Genomic DNA, 24,251 nt, shown 5'->3' with positions numbered 1-24,251 from the left:
AGTACAATGCTATGTAGAGGTACTCCAGTACAAAATAATGTATTTAAATGGGCTTAGATTGGAGTAAATCAACATAGAAATGTAACAACAGTCACCTGACTGCAGTCCAGTTTTCTTACAGTGCAGGAAAATTTTGTGCTCCAGAAATAAAATATCCTTAATGGAAAGACTACATTGGCACTTGGTTAGAATGATTGTCTCAATTCCAATAGGTAATTTATACATATTCAAATCAAAACTAGTTTGAATATCATCAGTCCTGAACTGGTAACCTAGGCTAGCCTAACTGCATCAGATCTCAGAAGCTAAGAAGGATGGACACTGGCAAGTATTTGAATGGTAGACCTCAGGGGAATACCCGAGCTGTGATATGGAAGCAAGGACTGACAAACCATCTCTGAACATCTCTTGCCAGAAATCACCAGGAGTCAAAAGTGATTTGATGGCAAAAAAGAAATGAATACCATAATACCATGAATACCATTATGTAACACACTTATTTAAAGTGTGTTCATAGTAATTCTTATAAGAATAATTTAGAGTATGTCTATTTCAGTATCTCAGTGGTTCACTATACCATTATGTTTCATGTAAGACCATGTAGTAAGTTAGTAGCAGAGGCGCGGTTTTAACTCATGACTCCTTTGGTTATAATTTACAGTGCATCGTATACAGAGCTGCACCATTTAAGGCCATTGACTTCAGTGAATGGACCTAGAAGAGTAAAACCATGGGCTATCAATGTTTTATCCACTATCTTTTCACTATTCTACACTGTATCTCATTAGACTGATGGAGACAGGCACACACCATAATTTGTTGGAATGTTTACATTTCTTAATAGAGCATAGTACACAGTCTTTCTAATTAGAACCCAGGAGTCAGATGTTGGGGTGTTCTAATTAAAATAAATTTGCATTTAAGTCACTTTCTTCTTTTAGTTTTTCAATAGCTGTAAAGATTTCTACATTGTACAAATGTCCTTTTCTAATAAGAGTGAGTGTTGTGTTTATAAATGAGCTATCAAGGATTGTGAGTACCGGATTAAAAGTGCATGATTTTTTAAAGAAACCCTTCAAATAAACTGTTCATAAGGCAAGTTGTCTGCTTTGTACCATTGAAGTGGAATTCTCTTTTGTTATAGAGTTTAGTCATCTGCACGCATCATCATTTTTCCTAATTAGAGGGCTGGGAATACCCTGTAATTCCAGCAATTTGATTGTCTGAAACCATGTCATGGTGCCTTATAGCTATAGAAAAACAACATGCCATTAAGATTACTGACTGTAATGAAGAGGTCACTCTTTTTTTCTCTTGCCCAGCCGAATGACGGATGCTGATTTACACAATGTTAATAGATAATCTAGTCTGAACTAAAATGTGATGCAATTTGAGTTCCATTTTAAAGATTTAATAGTGTAAAGGTTTATGATAAAAACAATATGTGGCACTGCTTAAAAGCTTCTTGCTGGCAGTGTTCTCTTTATATTTTGACTGCTTCACAAAATACCAAATTTTGCAGGCAAACACAAACAAGAAACCAATTTTGTCCATATACAAAAAGCTAATGATACATTTAGGTATCTTGTGAGGCTGCCCAAAAAAAATCAAGATGGAAGGAGGTATGTTGTTTGTGGGCAGGTCCATGTATGTTACCTCATTTATTTAAGTAACTCCCCACCCCACCCCCGGTAGTATCCTACTACAGCCACACATGCACAATAAACTACAAAAACCTGCACACAGAAGCTCCTTTCTGGACACAGATTGCTTCCTGGCATACGCAGGTCTCAAATTTTGAGCTATATCAGATAGAATAGAGGAAATATCACAAATAAGCAATTGTAGACCACCTGTAAGCTCAGTTCACATGTGAGTGCTGTATCATTTGATTTCGCTGATCCATTGCTATGCATGTGATAAATGGTCACCAGGCATATTGATTCCACTGAAAGTATTTCTAGAGTGGCCTATTTTACCTGTGCTCATCATCAATCAATAACAATCATAAGGTGATGCTGCTTATACACGTATTAACTATTCTTCTCACTGTTGCACTCCTTTTCTTCTGTAAGTTAGGTGTTTCTGACTGATTCTTTAAGCATCCATATTTTTAATGTAAGGAATCAAATAGGCTATAGAATGCAATGATTTCCTTCATATCTCTTTCTCAAAAACAAATGCATGTCTCTATAAAATATATTTAGTAATGAGAGAGATGTAAGTATGTATGTCGGAGTGCCTAGACTGTAGTGACATTTATTTTCACATCAACAATTTGCTTTAAACTATTACTTTGCTTTTTTTCTCATCAGATAATATTTAGTTTGTATTTCACTTACACTGAAAAAAATTAAATAGAGATGTCTTGGCAAATACAAGCTGTTTTATTGGAGCAGAGCTGTGTTGTTAACGATATTACAGTTATCACAGTGTCAGTCTTTCCATTATAAACTCAATTTTCAGAATTTTACAGCTTGCTGTAAAAACCTGCTTCAAGCTGAAACTTGGCAAGCTAGACCACAGCTTGGGACTGAACCACTTTAAATCTGATAGTTTTTTCCCTACACTAGAATTTCAAACCCATTCAGAATTATAAGTTATAGCCTCATAAAGGTTATTAGAGTAGCACCAGTTAGAATGGTTCTGAAGTAGTGTAACAATAGCCAGTCAGATTCAATTTATCTACACAATAAGTTGGATCCAATGGTAAATTTCTGCTGACAGAGTGGATGTGTGTGGATAATGTTAGCCATTTCCCACTTCCACTGCAGACCCTCATTATGGTCTCTTACTCCCTGAATGAACATTTTGGGGACCATTTTGGGCTGCAACAGAATGGGGTTGGGAAATTAAGAAAGTTTTATTCAACTGATGAATTTCTCCTCCATAATTAGAAATGACCTTTGCATCCAACCCACCCTCATTCTTGTTGCTTACTTATAGTCAATATGATCCAGCATTGTCCCCTTGCAAGGTGAACAGAACACATCTATTTAAATCCCTGATGGACAAAGGTAGAAATATCTCCTCATTATTTCTTTTCCAGTGCTGTTACATTCCTCGTGCATTTTAACTGTTCTGAAGGGGGGGGGAAATTAAAGTATAAATCTGATCTTTGGGTTGAAATTTATTTTATGATTTGCAAACTTGACTGACACTGGGGAACTCTATTGTACATATACTTTTTAAGATCTCCAAAGCACGGGGGAAGGTTGTAGCAATTTTGTCTCTTTGCTGCTTAAACCTCTGGCCCCTTCACCCAAATGTGCTGAAGGGGTCAAAGCTGTAACTGCAACAAGCCATGGAAAATACAAGTGTTTGAGATGGATGTGGCAGTAAAGTAGGAAGCAAAGCCCTGTGTTTGCAAGCTGTGGGGGTTTATACATAAATAACAAAGGACTAAGACATCTTTATATCTGAATAAAATGTTGGAATGCAGATCTGTTTGAAGAAAGATACAGTTTTGTCTGTGAGTCCATTTAATTGAATGGGTTTAAAACTTCTGCTTTAATAAAACCTTATGAAAAGCTGCTTTAGTATTACACTATAAATATTACAATTAATTACTTTCAGTCTTCTTTGAGTTGCTGCTCCAGATTACCTGAGGTTGCTTTTAAATGCAAGTTTTGTCTAATCCTTTATACAAACACATTCACTTTTCATGCCCTTTACTTAGATAATTACAAATAAACACACTGTAGCAATCTTGCTGGTGTAGTCTAGCGAACTGCCAGCAGGCTGCTTTGAATGTCACTTTTCAATCAATATGGGTCTTACCCAAAGCAATGTTGATCTGACAGTTTCACTCTTGAGATCAACTTCCTCCCATCTCTGAAAGTGGCTCACATGTGAAACTGATGTGACATTGAAATGCCTCTAGCCATTCAAAAGGCACACTGTCTTTGATCTTGGAACAGAAGTCTTAAAATCCACAACAGCTTGGGTTGATGCATTCCCCAAAGCCTATCAGAGTCAATAAGCTTTTCCTTCAAATGCTGTAAATTTTGGGTCAGAAACAAAATGCCCAATAAACTTGCAAACTATCAGTACAATAATAGACTGATATAATTTTATTGTCTGTGTTGGTTAGGTTATAGTCTGTGTTACTAAACTGTGATAAGGAAGCATTGACTTTTCTCTCCACCTTCCATGTCTCCATTTTTTGCAGCAACCTTTGAGTCATTGCTTCGCTTGGCTGAGAACCACACAACTTCTCTGTTTGAGACTGTCTACAGATCCATGTCAAAGGAGGCAGTTGAACCTGTCAAAGAGCTGTTTACCGACATCTCTCTCTACCTCTTGGGTGCTCAGACCACAGTGGAAAGTGCATTTTCCCGGTTCTTTGACAGCCTCTTCCCTTTGGTTTACAGCCGCCTAATTAACCCAGGAATTACAGATTTGTCAGAAGAGTATACAGAGTGCCTGAGGCTAACTCGGCAAGATATCAACCCGTTTGGACGGTATTCGAAAGAAGCCGTAACAGAGCTGGCAAAGTCTCTCTGGGCAAGCAGAATGTTTAATCAGGCCCTTGTGATGGGCATTGAAGTGCTGAATGCTACTGAGCATGCCACTTTGACAAAGGAATGTAGCCGAGCACTAGTGAAGATGCAATATTGCCCTCATTGCCAAGGCCTCACGCTCATCAGACCTTGTGAAGGATATTGTTTAAATGTTATGAGGGGATGTTTTGCTAGTGTATCAGAACTAGATGCACAGTGGAGGGAATACATTTATACCCTGGAATATCTCACTAATGAAATGGCTGGATCTCATGATTTGGAACTGGCACTGGTGGGTATTCGGTCCTCCATCAATGAGGCCATCTTGTATTCACAACTGAATGGACCACAGCTCTCTGCTACTGTAAGTACTATTCTCCAAAATAATTTTAACTCCTGTTGTGTTTTTTATTCTTTTGTAAATGTATTGAAGCTAATTGTTTGTTGTTTCTTTAGTAGATTGTACCCCAGAACTCGACATGCCAGACCTTCTTTGTTGTAGAATGCTCTGCCTGGGTCCTAGTGCCTACCTAGGTCTGCTCCCCCAATCCATTGGAAAGTTTGATGATAGGCATGCTCTTGTGTCAAAATACCATGTTCAAAAATAATGGTTTTGACAAAGGCAGCTCATACAAATGAATTATCATTCTCATATTTGCATGAGACTATATTTTTAATGTGGAAGCATACAATCTTCTCAACCTCTGCACCTCAACTGATTGTACTAACATCTTTATCTAAGACAGAGTATAGGAGCCAATTTTGAAAGGCAATTAAGAGACTACTTGAGTACTATTATTTAAATTGAAATGTCAGTAGTTGAATTGGTTTAGCAAAAAATGGGAAAAGTGAGATAATGAGTAGACAATCTACATCAGAGTTTTGACATTAAGACTACTTGTTGGACTTAAAAAAACTAATTTTGATTCCTGTAATCTGTGATAGCAGAGCATGATGAGAAGTAGTTTTTTATATTAAAATTGTTTTTTTTCTTTTCATTTTTTCAAAAAAGCCTACTTGCATTTGTAAGCAAAGGATTTTACTATAAACAATTAATTGATCTTTTTTGTTTTAAATGCTATAACTAATGTAAATGCATTTCAATCATTTCCATTAACTGTTCTTTTAAAACCAGACTTTGCTTCTAGAAGAAAATTACTGAGTGGTTGTTCCAGAAATGAGGAGGCGGCAAATCAGTACTGGGGATGGATCAATACTGGATTTTTAAGAAAGTGGGACTACAAATTAAATGCATTCATTCTATTGAGGTTTCTGTCAGTGCCATCCTAAGAACCCTTCAATCCCACTGGTTTTAACTGGTTTACAGTGCCATTCTAAACAGCATAAGGTTAGCAATCAATAGGAGACTCACCACAGGGAAGGGAGAGGGGCTTCCTGGCAACCTAATTACACAATGGGCTGATGTCAATTCAGGTGCAACTGGATGTGATAACATCACATTGCTTGTGATTCTGTAGCATTCATGAAACTCTGTGGTTTAACATAGTATTTTGACTGAATGGTAGAACATCACCAGCATCATGGAGACATAATTTATAGTTGCACCAGAAGTGACATCAGTATGTTGAGATGCTTATGGTTGTCCTCATTCCCTCCCCTCCCATTTTTCTTGTACTACCCAGCTGAGAGGCAACAAGGAGGGGGGTTGGAGATCTTTTACCCCCAGCAATAACATGGAAACCCTTAGTATAACTCTGAGGATTATACTGCTACAAGGGGGTAACTCTGCTTAGGACTGCACTTTAAAGGATTTTTAATGCCAATTATTGAGGCTTCAGGGAACATGTTTTGGGGATGGGATGGAGTAGTAACCATGAAGGATATTCAGGAGTACTTAAATACAGAAATTTTAAAGCAAATAAAAATCAGTAAAGAATCCATCTTTTCAACATCCTGTGATTAGTGAAAACATTACATAGTAAATTATGTGAACATATAACTGAAAAATCTCCAGTGAAAGAGCTGAAATTGAGGCCATAAATTACTTCCGTGGCTAATGGTGCAGTGGGCTGGACTTACACAAAGAGTAACGCTGTTGATGAGGTAATATGGCAATGGATGAACAGCCTCACACAGCTGCTCCGCTGTTTTAGCTTTCTGAATGTGTTTATTGGACCTGGTTTATCTGCTCTGGATTATTGGACTAACTGGACTATTTCGTCTACATGGGATAATTGGACCATTATTTCCGTATTGTGTTAAATTGTCCAACTACAGTAATAAACTCTGTTGCTGTGAGAGAGTGTGAGCTGGAATTCCTGTTTTACAGAGAAGTGGTTTGGTTTGCAAAATCTAAACATGGAGAAGAATAAAGGTCTAAAAAGGAATTTAGATACTTTCTGCTAAACCAGCTAAACAGCTGTGCATTGATGACCTAATGAAAGAATTAGTAAGTGAATTTGCTAACCTCTCCTCCTCAATAAGTACAAGGCTCTGGATCCAGACAAGGAATCCGTTATTCATCTATTCCCACCACTGATGAACCTCCTGAGGAGAGTGACACAATAAATACTCAGGAATCACCCTCAAGGTCAGAAGGTCATCTTCTCAAGTGGTGGTGGTGTGACCAGGAATTTCAAATAGACTCTCTGCTCAAATTTGTAGGAGACCTCCTCACCAGCAAAACTGTTGTGGCTATTTTACAACAACTGAACTGTACTGATGATAAACTTGACCATGAATTCTGTCTCCCTTCTTAAGAATGAAACTTCATATGTTTATATAGGGAGAAGAATGATATGGAAAGGTAAAATTATGGGTTCCAAATCAGGACTGCAAAGCAATCAAGTTGTATTATGAATAACATACAGTCATCTGCACGAGGTCTGCTGGGTAAATAAAAGAACTAACCCATACTCCCTGAGCCAACTCGTACAATCTGAAATTTGCTATGTTGACCTTGAGAGAATTGAAAGTCTGCCAAAAATTCAGTTTGGGCTGAGAGTTCTAACTTTTGTCCAGGCAACAAACCCCACCAACTTTTCTCCTTTGGAATTTTTAGGGACAAACTTTGCTGACAAAACTGTGCAACCATTAATCTTAGGAAGTTTGGGTGAAATGAGTCCCTCCACTGGCCTTGGGTTAGAAGTACCCGATAATACTACAGACAATGCTATGACCTTATCTCAAGAAACTGAAAAAACTCTGCTTAAATCAGAAATCACTATGCACATGTTAAAGGCAACAGATGCAATTGTTCAGTTGCAGCACATTAACCTTTTGGGAGTAACCTTTTTGGGGGAACAAGCAAATGTTGCCTCTACACTGGAGAGCCTGAAGAGCTCACTGCAGAATCTTCATTCCCAGATGAGTCACTTAATTTATTTTTCCCTTTGAGGTGAATGACTAAGGCTAAGTCAAAGGTCCAAGTTCAAGACATTGATAAGCCTGCCCCACTTCTGATTCTGATAGTGGTGTGCAAATTTCCATGACTCAGACAAAATGCATAATATTTCTTCTTTGACAAATGTACAAGCCCAAACTTTTAAAGCTGATATATCAAAGAGGAAAATCATGGCTGGCACCAGAACATCCCAAATAAAGGCTAGCAGGGTGAACAATATTGAAGTAGAAATTGACCCTGCTGATGACCTACCACAGTTTGACCCTATCCATTGTACAAAAAATAGATTCAGGCATCCCCCTCCATCAGTATAATAGATTCCAAGATAATTACTTCATTGGGATCTCAACAGAACCTATTAAAACCTTTAGTTCTACTAAGTAATGACCAAATTAATTCTATGCATCAAGATCTAGTAATAGATGGTGCAGATGCTGACCTGGATCACATTTCAAATGATGAGGCACCCTTGACTCTGTTGGGTTGATATTTGTTGACTAAGGGTAACATCAGATTTCTTACTTGGAACATTTCAGGTTGGGCATCTAATAGGGCTGAATCCTCCTTTAAAAACTAAATAGCCCCATTAGACATTATACTGTTCTAAAAAAACCTGGGCTAGGGACATGGTGATGGTTGATGGATGTACCACATGTGAACTCCATTCTTCAGTTGTGAGATGGAAGGGATAGACCAAGTGGGAACTTGACTATTCTTATCTCCACAAAAATTCTGGCCACAATCACTGAACTGGAATCATGTGATCAGTGGGCCCAGGCTGTAGTTATTAAATTTAACCATTGTAGTAATAAATGTTTACATCCCCTCACCCCACTGAGATAAATCAACAGTACAAGAACACTGGTATAAGTTTGGACAGTACTTAACCAATTTGTTACTGATATGTCCTAATATTCCTGCCATTATATCAGGTGACTTTAATGGCAGAATTGACTCTTTTCATGATTCTCTTTATTTATATTTCAGTGCTGTATGAAAAAAAATAGATCTCCTTTTTCCCAAGCAGTCCAAAGACATAAAAAGCCATCTGGAAAGGATTTCTATTAGCCTAATTAACTAATAGACTAGATCTATTTATTTTGAATGGTGTAGTCACAAGAGACATTCCTGAGAAGCTTACATATTGGTTGGACTGTGGAGCCAGCACCATTGATTTAGTTCTGATATTACATAATCTACATGACCCATTTAAATGTAGGAGCACATCTAGATAGTAATCACTTACCAATTGTCTTGTTTTTGGAGACCAAGAACAAAACACTGTACTTACCTGACAAGTTTGTCTCAGAATTGGCCTCAGGCTCTGGCTATAAAATAATCAAATGGCCTAGGAAAATACAGATGTTCTTTATTTTAACAAAGCCTCTCAGATGCATGGCAGAATGATTACAGCAAAATCACCCAAGTCAGTTATGAAAAATTATTTTCAGTTATCACACAGGTGGCAAGAGGCAACAATGAAAGCTGCCCCCTATCCTGTCCGCCCAATAGTAAAAAACAAAACAAAAACCCACACACCTTGAAACCCTAATTTGGCCATGAGTGTGCCAAGAAACAATTAATATTCCAGTTTCGCCAATATATCCTGTGTAACGCCAGAACCATTCCTCCTAAATTACAAGTTCAAAGATGACAATCTAAAAAGCTAATGTTAAGTTAAAAAAGAAAGGGCATTCTGGTTCCAATTTATTCAGGCAGCTAGATTTAAAGTCTCCCAATAGACTTTTGTGTAAGGGGAAAAAAGGAATTGATAATGTGTGGTGTTGTGGAATTGAAGAACAAGAAAATACACATATAATAAAGTGTAACCTTATTAGTAAGAATAAGTAAGAATTAATATTATGATTGTAATTAGAGAGCAAGTCATTAGTAGAAGCCAGTGTTCACCGCAGCAAGATTTCTTGTACGGATGTATTTTCTGGAGCCCCACTTTCACTTTCCACTCTCTGTGTGGCTAGTGAAACCACTTACAGCATGATTTAAATCTTGTTTTGCTGCCAGAGCAGAAAAGATTTGCCAGTGGGCAGTTTTGCCCAGACCTTCCTCTACCTACAGCCAGCCCTCGTAGTCTCATCCCACTCCCTCGTGCTGCTTTGTATGCTTCCCCCTTGCTGACTCCTTCCCATTTCTTGTTGAGGTTTGCCTGTCCTCATTCTTTGAGTCACCAGAAAGCAGACTGGGTTGGCTGCAAGCAGCCCCTCCCCCTCTTCCTACCTCCCCTCCTCATCCATTCCATTCCATTCCCCCTCAACTCCTCTAACTGTGAAGGATGCACAAACATGTCTAAGGTTTGTGGGGGAGGGAGGAAGCAGCTGTGGTGACAAGGCAGGCTTTGTTTCCAATCACCAAGCATGAGTCCCGGCACCTGTCCTTTTAGGAAACAAACCTACCTACTTCTTGTCCTGCTGGATCATTTCTATTGCCTATGGCCTTCCTCCTCCTGTATATCTTTAGATTAAAAAAATTAAATGACCATATCGATAAATCTACACCAATGTAAATTGGTGCAGAATGCACAGAAAAGATCTTCCGCTGCCAGGTGCTGCTAGCAGACTGGCAAAACTGACTAAGCAAATATGGGCAAGCACCTACCTGCCTTTTTCATAGCAAATATATGCATGTTTGCTTAGCAGAGCTGGTTTCCCACCAGGGGGACATCATGCCCAAAGTGCCCAGCAGCATTGTTACCTCTCCTTATGTGAAGCTCCTTCAAGAGACACGGATGAGCAGGGCCCAGCAGGTGGGCTGACTCCTGTCCTCTGTTCTTCATGGGTCCCTCTCCACCACCTGCATGCCTGCCTTCCTTTGCACCTAGTGTGGCTGAAGCTTAGTTCTTCCTTGGTCAGCTCTCAGCACTGGTAGAAGGGACTGACCAAGGAGATCTGTGTAGCCTTTTGTAACGGAAACCCTTTTGTCCTAAACATTCTGTGCAGTGGAGGGAGGATTCATGGAGTTGTGGGTGCCTCTTAAGAAAGAGCAATTCAATTTGTTCAAGAAAGTCTGCACCAGTGCAAAGCTGGAGTGGGGGCCGAGGTTGGGGGTGGGGATGGGGACGGGATCAGATTTCAAAATCTCTCCAGTAGCGCTGCTGCTGTCAAGTTGCAGAAGGACACTGATGCTAGATTGGGGAGAAGCAGTGTGATTATTAGAAGGGGGGAGATTCATGTTGTGATCTGGGGAGGGATTCCATTTTGCTATGGAAGGCTTTGGAGGGAAGCCATCCTAACCAGCTGTTTCCTTTCCCTAAATTGATGTCATGCTGTGGGGAAGTGGGCGGGGGGAGGGGCTGACAGGTGATGTTTGTCCCACTGCAAAGAGGAAGGAGGGTAATAATATGCCCTGAAACAAAGACTCCATGACCAATTCTCTTTGAGGTTGCAGGAACCTCCCCATCAGTAATCGGCCTTGTATTTTTTCCCCTTTTGGCTTTTTTTAAAAAATGTATGTTTTCAAGGTCCTAACCACGCCCCCCAATAAATAAATAATACATTGCCAATATTAAATAGATTTTCTTATAATACCAATTACAAATTTGTCCTGTTATGCAGGACACATAATATTCTTGTGAAATATTAACTATATCCCTTTTAGTTAGAACTAATAGTACTGAAATTATAAGTAATGTTCTGTATTTTTTCAAATACGGTTTCAGAATATCTATATGCAATCTCTATTTCTATAAAATGTATCTTTTTCTTGGGTCTGGAGATCTACGGATTAGCATACAGTTCAAATATTAATTGTACATGGGAGTTTACTTCATCACTGATCTTCTCAAATGTCTTGATACCCATAAACTAACGTTTCACTTCTGATGTTAAAATTATTGTTGTTTAAATTTTACTGAGCATTATATCTTCGAGCAGTTTGTACTTCATATATTTCACATTTACAAATATTCCTAGCTACTTTTAAACATCTAACTGTGTGACATGTACAATTTTTTCCTTTATATCACTGATACTCATCCAGTAGCTCAGAAGCAATATGTCGCTCTTTGACATGTCACATTTGAGTCTTCTGAGGACCATTCCTCTTGGAATGTCCTCCCCTTGTGGGAAATTTCTTTAGGAACAATACATTCATCATTGAAAGGGCCTAAGATAAAACTAACATTTTTTTAATACAGTACAACTAGTCTATATGATGATCATATCAAGGTTGTGGAGATGTAGGGTTTCTGTGTGTGAGGCTAGCTATATGAACATATGCAGCTGAATGAGGTGGTGAAGTAGATCATACCACTGGTTAATGCTAACCCACAATACAAAATTCCTTAGGAGAGGTAAACTTGGCATGGAAAGAGGTTCTGATTACCCTTTGTTCTATAGGACTATAGTAAAATATGAAGAGAATGTTTAACATACAGAAGGATTTACTTTTTAAAATCCAGCCTAATAAAAAGTTCAGGAGAGCATGAAAGCTTGCATATTGCTTGTATCATAAGGCTGATGTGCAAGCCGTTTTCCTCATTCCAAATGCACAATGGCTGGCTAAGATTCAGGAAAGACAGTTGGGCATGCCTAGAGATACTCTGGTGAATAAAATTATAGTTATTTAATAGAAAGAGTTACAACTTTAATATTACTATATTACTTTTGATGTTGTGGTGTGCAGGGTATACAGTAGTTGTGTGGCTTTTTTGATTGATGGGAAGTGTGAATGTGGCTGTCCCTGATCTGTGGAGTGATTACCACAGCTTTAACTGGGAGTCTAACTCGTGTGTGTGTGTGTAACTGCTCAATTCAGTACAGGGAAAAATCCATCCTTTGGTAGCCACAAGCATATGTGTGCATACAAAACATCACATTGTGCATCCATCTTTTGGTATGCCATATATAACCCAGGGCAATTTGCAATTATAAGCAAAAAACACGTGATGGGTGTTGACTGACCTGCTCTATGGGTTTCAGAGAAGAAACACCAGTTGACTGATGCTCCATGACCTCCATATGCTGAAATGGTTGTGAAAATGTACCATAAATAGTGTCACCACCAATAAATTATTTTTAAAAATTAAGTTGACCAATTGATATCATCTCCCTGGTTCTTAGTGATTGAAAAATGGCACTTGAAGTAATCATATTCACTGTATGTATCCTGTGTTCATCGTCAGCTTTCCTATGAAGCATTTATTTGCTATTTGTTCAGCTTTATTTTCTACTTCAGGATTATGTGTCTTATGTTAATTTTATTACAGAAACACCTGGTATTATTCAACAGTAAATATGGTAGTTATGGAAAATGTCTTCTAATAAAAGTTCCTTACTTCTTGTTTTCATGTGCCCTTAGGCAGTTTTAATTAACAACTGTGCTTTTTTGAGGAAACGGTTAAGGGTGTTTTTAAAAAAAGCTATGGGAAGGCTATGCATTAACGTAAATAATTTCTTTTTAGCTAATTGAGGACTTGGCAATGAATAATGGAAAGTTGGCTATTTTTACTTAGTTGGTGAAAAAGGTTAAGCAAAGCATTTACTGTCCTAACTGAGGGGCTCACAGCACTTGCAAGCAAAAAAAAAGAGCTTTGGGTTGAATTGCAGAAATAGCCTATAATGATCTTTTCCATTTAAGCCAAGGGAGCTGCCTGAATTACCTGCCTAACAGGTGTGAAAGGTTGCCATTAAGATATTAAGCCACTGTTTGACTCTGTGTGTTTTTTTAGTAGTACTATTTGTTCGGTGATGCTGGCTGCTGCCCAACTACTTCAGCTAATGTAGGTCCTCCACAATCTGCAGCATCAGCAATCATGGCCATTATTTTTCAGTGTTGTCTGCTAGAATCTAATTGTATACCATGCTGGAAAAAAAATCCCACTTGCCTTATGGTGCCAGCTGGGTTCACCTACAGCTAGTTGGTTTGCAGGAGGAGACTTTGAGGTCAGACTACCCAGTGTGGAAGGAGAAGATAAGGAGCATGGATTTAAAAGAAGAAAGGACAAGTACAAGGGAAGAGGATTGATTTTGGAGTTGGAAGTGGGAAGCTGTCAAGCCTTGGCTGGGAAGGGTGGCATCCCTCCATCTGATGAGTCTTCCTCCCATATCAGGGCTGGACTAAGACAGGTCCTGAAACAAGCACAAGACCAAAGGAAGACATGCACAGCAAGTTCCTTCTTCAAGTTGCCCAGCTATCTAGATCAAGCCCACCCTAAGTCAATTGAAACAAGATCGTCAGGTGCTTCCAGAGGGTTATTCAAGATGACCTTAAAGAGGCACAAAGAAAAATCATAGAGAAAAAAATACGTTGTTAAGAACATAAGAAAGAGCCTGCTGGATCAGACCAGGGTCCATCTAGTCCAGCACTCTACTACTCGCAGTGGCCCACCAGATGCCTTTGGGAACTCATATGCAGGATGTGAAAGCAATGGCCTGCTGCTGCTGCTGCTCCCAAGCACCTAGTCTGCTAAGGCATTTGCAATCTCAGATCAAGGAGGATCAATACTGGTAGCCATACATCGACTTCTCCTCCATAAATCTGTCCAAGCCCTTTTTAAAGCTATCCAGGTTAGTGGCCATTACCACCTCCTGTGGCAGCATATTCCAAACACTGATCACGCGTTGCGTGAAGAAATGTTTCCTTTTATTAGTCCTAATTCTTCCTCTCAGCATTTTCAATGTATGTCCCCTGGTTTTAGTATTGTGAGAAAGAGATAAAAATTTCTCTCTGTCAACATTTTCTGATTCGTGCATAATTTTATAGATTTCAATCATATCCCCCCTCAGATGTCTCCTCTCCAAATTAAAGAGTCCCAAACGCTGCAGCCTCTCCTCATAAGGAAGGTGCTCTAATCCCTCAATCATCCTTGTTGCCTTTCTCTGCACTTTTTGTTAAAAATGGACAGACCAAAATGGTTTTGAATTGTGAATGGTTTTGAATTGTGAGAAGAAATCCATGGGGTAGAAGCCATAAATGAAATGGAAGCCATAAATGAAATGGTACCATTTATCATCTTCACAAAAGCTGCATCTTCTAAATCAGTGGTTCTCCACCTGTGGGTTGTGACCCCTTTGGGGGTCTAATGACCCTTTCACAGGGGGCGTGTAAGACTCTCTGCATCAGTGTTCTCCAGCTGTAAAATGGATAAATGTTAGGGTTGGGGGTCACCACAACATGAGGAACTGTATTAAAGGGTAACGGCATTAGGAAGGTTGAGAACCACTGTTCTAAATGGTCTTCTTGTACAGCTTCACACACAGAAGCCTCAACATTACGGAAGTATTGACAGGAGGCAGTCTAGCAGGAAGGGAAGTTACTGTCTCACTGGAGAAGACTGGTGAAGATTTAGTGCGAGTGTCATTCACTGAACAGAGTAGTGAATGTAGATGCTGAAAACATTTATGTCCTCCAGTCTTTGCTGAACTCCTGAAATACTGGGAAAGTAACTGCTTTAGTTCTATTTTATTATATAAAAGGCTAGCTATAGTGGTGATGGCTCACTTCCAGCCAGTCCCTGCACAAGACTTACTTTCAGCCAGTCGCCATGCATGACTCACTTCCAGCCAGTCACCACACACATGACTTGAGGTAAAAAACAACACAAACAAAACAGCAGAATGTGAAGGTTACTCACTCTCTCATGTGCTTGTCCTTCTCCTCCACTGCTGAATAATTACAGTCACTGTACTGTCTGCAGCTGCCTGAAGAGGATCGGGTGTTGGCAGCTCCCCAAGGGAGGGTCATGACTGCTGGCAGCCACAAACACTGCACCATTAACTGTTGTGTGGTGATACAAGCATCTGGGAGCAGGTATCTGGCAACAGGAGGAGGAGGAGGAGGGAGCAGGTGACATGGGGCAGAGGGAGGAGGAGGGGCAGGAAGGGTTCCACCATTAACCCTTGCATGCCCAAGCAGCGGTCTGGGAAGAGGAGAAAGATGAGGAGGGAGCTGATGATGTGGGTCAAGGTGGGAGGAAAGATAGAGGGGGTTGGTTCCCTCAACTAGCCCTGTTAACCCACTAACAGTTTTCTAGGGCCCATAGTATTTGTTCATAGTTCATAGGCTTTGCTCCTAGTTTATAATAGTTCATAGGCTTTGCTCCTAGTTTATAATAATAATCTAACTCACATAGTTACTATGGAGCAGAATAAGAATTGGAAAAACTCATTATAGGAATGATTAACAAAGGTAAACAAAAGAGTAGTTCAGTGGGCAAATGCCTGTGAATGTGGTGGAAATCTTCATAGCACTTTCTATATAGAACCCTTTGTTTGTCATGTACCCACTCCTCCCAAATACAGATATATTACTATTGTTTCAATATTTCTTTTGCTGTAGTTCTTATATAGTACATTTATAAGAGTTTGGATTTATACTGAACTTTTCTCAGCGTCTATCCTTCTTCTCCCTACTATAGACACTTTGTGAAGTAGGTGGTGTTGAGAAAGTTCTGAGAGAACTGTGACTAGCCTAAGGTCCTGCAGCAGGTTTCATGTGTAAAAGTGGGGAAACAAATTCAGTTTACAAGATAAGAGTCTGCCACTGTGGAGTCATGTGGAGGAGTGGGGAATCAAACCACTGATTTTAACCACTACATCACACTGGTTCTCAACTGTAAACCCTTTTATGCTGACAATCATAGAGACAAGTTTTTTCCCCAGTCTTGCTGATAGTTGTAAAATACTGAGTCCAAGTATCAATGGCTGTTTCCGCACGAATGCGGAAGCGGCCGGGTCGGCGTTTCCGACGCTGACCCGACGACGCTGGGACCGTCGGCACGGACGGTCCTGGAAAGAGCCGGGCAGCCGGCACCGCGGAGCGCCGGCGCCCGGCTGACCCGGCATGTTCCCGGGCCTCCGCCGTGTCGCCGAGGCCTGGGGACATGCCCCCTGGCCCTGCGTGCCTGCTCCAGCAGCGCATGGCAGGGGGGCGTGTCCCCAGGCCTCGGCGACACGCCGGAGGCCCGGGGACAGTGTAAGTGCTGGGTGGGGGAGGTGTCTTGAAGCTGCTGCCGTTCGCTCGGCAGCGGCTTCGAGGCGGCGTTTCCCCAACAAGAGCGCTTCCGAGCGCTCTGGGGAAACGCCGGCTTCGCGGTGCGAGGGCGGCGCGGCTGCGATGCAGCTGCGCCCCCTGTGCGAATGGTGGCCTGGAGATGGCGTTTTTGCCGTCTCCAGGCCGCCATTAAATGCCCGTGCGGAAACGACCAATGTTATTTGTTTGCTTGCTTAAATTACACACACACACACACACACACACACACACACACACACACACACAGAGAGAGAGAGAGAGAGAGAGAGAGAGAGAGAGAGAGAGAAGGTATTGCTTTTGTTTAAATGAAGGCATTAGTTCTTTCACCCGTTCTAATGAATGTTCTGAGAGACGTTTTCTGTCTCATTCCGTTATCCCATAATTTTTTTTGTTTGGCATAATTATGTCATCAACCTCCACAGTCTAATTTTTCAAGTCCTGGTGGAGATATAAACATTCTTTTAAAATAGGACATACGCAGTTGTGAACTGTGGAAATCAAAACAGACAGTTATAGGGAATTATGGGAATTTAAGTCAAGGATAGCTTGCTTCAGAGTCAACTGTTCTAGAATAGAGTTGTAAATTTATGTGAATTTCTCCCTCTAGCCACTCTATATGTACGCTTTGAGTCTTTAGTTCCTTTTTTTTGAATGCACAGATGCCAAATTTTCAGTTAGAATGAAAGTTTGAGTCTCTTACACCTTGTGCTTCTTTGTTTAGCCAACCAAACCACAGAGGTTCCCAGAGCATCCAGTCTAAAAATAAGTATGTATTCAGTGGTATACATTTGCAATGCAATTATATCAGATTAAACATCAGTAAAAATTCCAGTCACTTTATCAGGCTTAACACTTTACCTCAAAGGCAGCCCAACACTTCTGAAAAGCATCTTTAAGAAGGGATAATTGGAGATTATGGTTTCACTTTTTCGTGCATGGTTCATAGGTATAGCAATCATTGACAAGTGGATTTTCCTGTGTTGATAAAACAGGTCAGTTATGAATGATTTAGTATGGCACAATAATTGTGCAGCACTCAGGTATGTGCGGGTACAATATATGGGTATGGCCCATGGTTATCAGGTGGTGTCCAGTGAATGATAGGCTGAAACTAGCATTTTGATTTTGTTTCTGTTAGTCAATATGCAGCCCAAAAGCACTAGTGTGATGTACGATCACCTCTGTATTGCTGAAGAAAATCCACCAAGATAGGACCTGTTTTTATTTCTATTATCTACTTCAAAGGAGTTCCAAGAAATCTCAATAGCACAGGAAACAGAGGCATGATAAACTCAGATTTTTGTTGCATTTTTTGTGTTGTCATTTCCAAAATGATAGACAATTTAGCTTCAGTCCATGAGAATGTCTATTTGCCTCTTCCTTTGGATCCATGTGTCCTGCAAATGGATATGTGAAGGCCGAAAAATGGGCACGTGGCCCCCCTTTCCCTTGTCCACTTTCAAAAATAGTGTAGGATGGAAGCATAAAGTTGCTCCTTTTTGTTAACAATGTTTGAAATTGTTGGAGACATTTTTAAAAGTTACTCCCTCCCCCCACCCTTCAACACTTAACTATGAGTTGAGTGAGGCACCTATGATCCAACATGTCTCAAACATAATGTGGATTTTGGCCCTAATTTACCCTAGATGTCAGGAGCTGTCCCTAAATCAGGGAATGATAGTGTTGAAAGATCACAGAAGTACGTTTTAAGTGAGAACAATGATAGTCCTTGTCTGACATTCCATTTAGATCACTTTTTACAACATTTATGTATTTTTCTGCATTTTTTCAACAGTTGTGTGTTTGTACATTTAAAGAACAAAACCACAAACTTAAATTGTTAAAGTCTTAGTTCAGCATTTTAAAATATATAATAATTAATTTAGGAAGGAAAGCAGGACGATTCAAAATGCATGCTACATTTTAGAAGGAAGCCGTCCCCGATCTAGCTAAACAGGCAGCTAGTTCTCTCTCCCAGCCCTATATGGAGATGTGGAGTGGGATTGTTAGACTGAGCACAAACATGGCTGGTGGCTGCATGCAACCCAGCCAATGAGAATGGTAATCAGGAAGAATATTTAACACAAATCTGCTCTCTAGGTTTTTTGACATATATGGGGGTGTGTGTGAGAGGGGGCATGTGACCCAGGCACCATTTGCCTAGGTCCTGGCATTTTGCCCCTGCTCCCACCCTCTCTCTCCTCTTGTGCCCAGCCCCATGCCAAACTCCCCCTGCCTTCCTGAACTCCCCCCAGCCGAAGCCCTGCAAGCAGAGGCACAGAGTGCCAGGTGTGTTCCCCATGGTGGATGGGGGCTCTGGCTGCCTTTCTTGCCACCTACCCAGCCAGAAGTGTTGAGAAATGGTGGCTATGTCCTGACTGAGAAGGTGCCACCTGTGGAAAGGGGAAAAGGTGCTGCTGACTGAGCCCTTGGCCTGCTCACTGGGTGCCTCTGGGTGCCGGTACAGCAGGTGGGCTGTGGGCCCGAGGAGTGGCCCTGCAAAATGAGGCAGTCTTTCATAGCCGCACCACTCTCCCGAAGCTCAGCTTGACCCAGCCCCCTCAGAGGAGAAAAGATGTATTGATTTGAGGGAGTGTGGCAGGGGGAGTTCATCAGGGGTTTGCAGCAATGGAGAATTTGGCTGGGGGTTGGGCAGGGGGGTGGCATCCAGGGCAAGCTCTGGGTGCCGTCTGGTAATGGCACACTGCTGATACTGCTCTATCTGCTCAAAGCTCTGAGGAGCTTCTGTTACATCGGGGATGAGGAAATATTCAAACATTATAGATAGGTAAAGTAATGTAAAAATGTAATTGTTCATTAACATTTCAACATCATTTAAAAGAGGTTTCAATTACATACCTATATAAACATAAATTATGTATATAATAAGGGGGGGGGTGTCATTTTGTACTTTTGCCCACCTTCAAAAAAAAAATGGAAACCTGGCCCTGGTGGAATCTCCTTTTGTACTGGGCATTGTAATCTGAATCTTTGTGTTAAACTGTCTAGGGCAGAGGTCTGCAACCTGCGGCTCTCCAGATGTTCATGGACTACAAATCCCATCAGCCCCTGCCAGCATGGCCAATTGGCTGGTGGTGTTGAAGAGCTACTATTTGATCTCTTAGCGCAGGAAAAACATGCAGCAGCAGTTAAGCTGCTTCAAGTTCAGAATCAAGGTTAGATGGCCCAAATATTACAATCCTTCGGGTAGGAATTCACACTACAGGATTGATTGAGAAAATAAGTTGCACAGGTCGGCTGTTAACATATCTTTGCTTAGTGCTTTTAATGAGTTTTGTGTCTTTATTTTAATCTGTGTGGGGCAATGCACAGCTAATCCAAGAATCAGAGAATTTAATGTTTTGTCAGAACAACTTCCTGGTATTTAGAAGGCAATGTTTGTATATATCTAAGAAAACTGAAGGGAGCTATGGTTGGAGCCCTAGCAGAACCCCACTTTCAATTTCTTTTTCATTATTGATGTTAATAATATTTATACTACCTTTTCAGAGAGATACTTGTTGACAAGCTAATTTTACAATTTCTGTCAAGAAAGCTCCATACTTCCTGCAAGATTTCAATACTCATTTATACAGAGGCCTTGTTACAACGTAGCAGCACTAAACAGCTTTGGACAGAGAATAAATTAGATTCTCCCCGAGTGGGAATTAAGAAGCCTTTGCGAAAATGAAAACCAGGCCATAAGTATTGATCTCCACAAAGATAGGAAATAAAAATTAATTGCATGGGAGATATCTGGTATACTTTTTGCATGACAGGATAGTAATTCAAAATTATCAATAATATATTGCATCCAATTATGATGAATAGAAATTATATATTAAGCTGACTTTCCAGTTATTTTATTAAAAATGTTAATTCCAAGAAGCAGAATGGCTTCAGCAATTCATTGCTTAGATTTCTTGGAGCTTCAAGAGACAATCAAATTCAAATATGATTGGAAGGGACAGCAGTGCTTATAATAGTAACACGGAGTATATATTTTATGACATACCTTCATTAGACAGGATGGTAATGTTTATCATCTTCCTATGGTATACATGATATGTCAGTAATGTGGGCATTGCCGGTAGGAAAAAGATGTGTGTTTATTCTTTAACTAAGCCAAATCAAGGTACTTCTTCCAAGTAGTACTGTTGCTAGTAGTCCAGATTTCTGTATGAGAAGTCCTAAGTGAACATTTTGCAAAATGAGTTTAGGAATAGCAAATTTTGGTGCAAGGACATCTGTTTAAAGAAGGGAACTCTCATGGCCTCATCCTCTTGTCGCACATTCAGTCATGTTACTCAGCCACTCCTCTCCCTGAGGGGATTATGTACTGCTACTACTCTGTTGATACAGGCATCTTGAAGAAAGGATCTGGAGAGTTTAGATACATCATACAACCGGAGATTAATACCCAGTAAAGCTTCCAGATTTGAAAAGGAAATAGCCACTCTCTGAATAGCCACCTTGTTCAGAATGAATTCATAACAACAAAGAGTACTTGCCAGCTGGTAATGAACTGCTTGATTAAGTGGGTTGAACAGCCTCATAAAGCACTCTCTGAGACTTTGAGAGAACACTAAGAACAGAAGCACAGGCACTTCTTTTCTTAGTGTACCACTACAGGCAATCCTCATCTGCTGTCAACAAACCTAACAGCCAATCACTCTTTGTTTTAATAGATTAATAGATAAAACAATGTATTCCACTACTCATGTGCAGCTGAAGAAAAACATTAATTTAAATGAACTGCATGGTGCTAAAGAAATCCTAGCATATATGGGTTTTTTCTTTTCTTTTCTTTTTCAGTTGCTTTCTTTGGCCACGTGCCATTTTGCCTCCTTGGCCACACCTGGCTGATGCTCAGCTTTGAGCAGAAAAATTCAAGGATGCCTTTTCAAGGGCCAGTCAGTGAGCGATCCTTTCCTCCCATGAGGAGGTTTCCCACCATACAAGGGAAAGCTGCCTTAGCTAGGGAGTTCAGTAAATGATGTCCTTCAAGCTCTATTCAGGATACAGGGATCAGTGTTGCCTTTGGACCTGATGTTCATAGAGTAACAAAATAAATATTCATGAAACCTGCATTGGGGCAGGGATGAATGTTTTATCCTCTCTGGTAGAGCTACCTGATGACAAGGTGAACAAATAGCAGGCACATTAAATGTGTTTGGTGGATGCTGAGTTTTGGATTTCTTATGGGTTTTAACATATTTGGGGATTTTTTTGTGGTAAATGATGGGATCTTTGTAAATTAACAAGGCATCAAAATATAGATTTAGAATGTTGCTGGATTTGGGTCCAGTTCTTGATGAAAAACGCAGTTCCAGTGTATTGACAGCTAGCCTGCTTGTTATTCATTGTAAGGCGCCTAGCTATGGGAGTGTTAGATGTTTGACAGCCTTGAATAGATTCCAGTCAGCCATACAAACTATCTCCAGTCAAGTGGAAAGGACCATAAAATTGTTTTAGCAACAGCTAATTCTCTTGCTTCTTTTGGGCCTTCTTAACTGTTTGGTTGCCAATGAGATGATTCATGTAACAAATGTTCTTCTCCAGAGCTGTGTTATTTTCGAGGACATCCCTATAGGAGTTACTCAGTGGAAAAAAAAGTGATTATAAATATGGTACACATTCTAGTGACTGCACAGCCAGCTGGATTGACAGTCAGAAGGAAAGATTTTTCTACCACCATCCCTTCTGTCATTAGTTTTCCCTTATTTTGTATTTAGATAATTTTTTTCATTTGGAGTAATAATATAGTGCAGTTCTTAAGATAATGTATTTTGTGTGTGTACACATTCACTGTGATCTCTTCCTTCACATGCCTTTGTCTATTCTGAAACTGAGTTGTGTTTAGTGGGCTTGTAATTTGGGACTTCATTATTTGTAATTTCCATATAGGGCTTCTAGTGGTCTTACTTTGCAAGCTTTATATTCTATTTGTACTTGCAATAGCTATGCAACATTGTACCATATACTTATTTTGATAGCAGGGAAGGCTACTCAATAAGTCTATGGCTCAATGAGTATTTGAATCCAGATCTCTCAGGTCTCAGCCCGACAATACTGAAAAATATTGTTGGGATCCAAAAGCATAATTATTACAAGAGCTAACCAGCGGTGGGTTCATTGATTTCTTCTTAAAATATCATCATTAGATGCTTTCACCCAATTATTCCGTGCACCTCCCTCCCCCCTCTCTCTTTGTGTGTGTGTATTTCTCCATATACAAAACTAAGTGTGAATTGTTATGAAGTATTAATAATTGATATTTTTGTTAAATAAAATAATATTGGAAAAAATGTATTTTGAGGTGTTGTAAACTCAATCCATATTTTTTCATGTTTTTAGGAATGTCCAAAATTCAAATCTTTTGGGGTGGGAATGGGGGAGGTTTTATATATAAACAGTCAGACAATTAGTCATATTCCGCCATTAAAATCTTTTGGGGTGGGAATGGGGGAGGTTTTATATATAAACAGTCAGACAATAAGTCATATTCCGCCATTAAATATTTTGCTAGGGATTTTGGACAGAATACTACTGTGGCAAGTCACCTCTTCATGGGGTGAGTGGTGGCTGACCAACTAGAAATATCTATATGGGTATCTCAGGAGGCAAGTCTGTGTTTCCACAGCTGTGTGAAATGGATGAAGCGAAGGATATTCCTCTGGATGGGGAAGTGAAAGGGAAAGCTCTCAGCCTCAGGAAAGTTAGCAGTGGAGCCCTGACACTAAGTAGGAAATAAGTTTGTAGATGAAATAGAACCCTTCCCTCTCTTTGAGAACTGGTATAATCAGGAGGAGACAGATCTTAATTATATTGCTGGAGACATCCATGGATCAGCTGACCTAACTATTTAGACTGAAACATTTAAAGAGGCAGAATAAAGAGGGCAGAGATGTGATGAGTAGCAGTGCCATCCTAATCAGAGTTACACATTCTACCCTAATTAGCTCTGGTGGACTTGTAAGAGTGTCATTCTCCTTAGAATGGCACTGTAAGACTTTTATTTACTATAGGACAACAGCATATACCCTCTAGCTGCTTCTGGTCCTGGTGGCGCGTGGCAGGTTGAAGTACCACTTTATAAATTGCAATGAATACCAAAAAAGCATTATGAATTGTTTTAAAATGTATTCAACACAGTCAACATGCAAGTAACAAGTATATATACATTTACCATAGTCAAGAAAATTTATTTGTATATGGCCACAGACCCTTACAAAGCATCCTTAAGAAATATGACACTTTGTAATATAGATATAAACATTATAAAATTAAAATTGACAATAATATAAACAACCTTAAAACTGACTGCATAGGCAGACTGAAGAAGCATAACCTACAGACAATCTACAGACACACTAAGAAAAATCAACAAATGCTACGTT

At 40.0% G+C, this 24,251-nt stretch overlaps 1 protein-coding gene across 2 annotated transcripts in view; it reads left to right on the top strand.

The window, feature by feature from the left end:
* Window positions 1–24,251, top strand: part of LOC125437584 (glypican-5-like) — a 495,530-nt gene that overhangs the window by 127,188 nt on the left and 344,091 nt on the right. For both annotated transcript variants that reach the window (XM_048505298.1, XM_048505297.1), the window contains exon 3: window positions 4,172–4,866. In XM_048505298.1, the coding sequence (XP_048361255.1) occupies window positions 4,172–4,866 (695 nt within the window). The remainder of the gene's footprint in view (window positions 1–4,171; window positions 4,867–24,251) is intronic.

The sequence above is a fragment of the Sphaerodactylus townsendi genome, linkage group LG08 (genome assembly GCF_021028975.2).
Source record: "Sphaerodactylus townsendi isolate TG3544 linkage group LG08, MPM_Stown_v2.3, whole genome shotgun sequence".
NCBI classification, from domain to species: Eukaryota; Metazoa; Chordata; class Lepidosauria; order Squamata; family Sphaerodactylidae; genus Sphaerodactylus; species Sphaerodactylus townsendi.
Note: the sequence above shows the minus strand (reverse complement) of the source record. Positions and strands in the feature narration are given on the sequence as shown.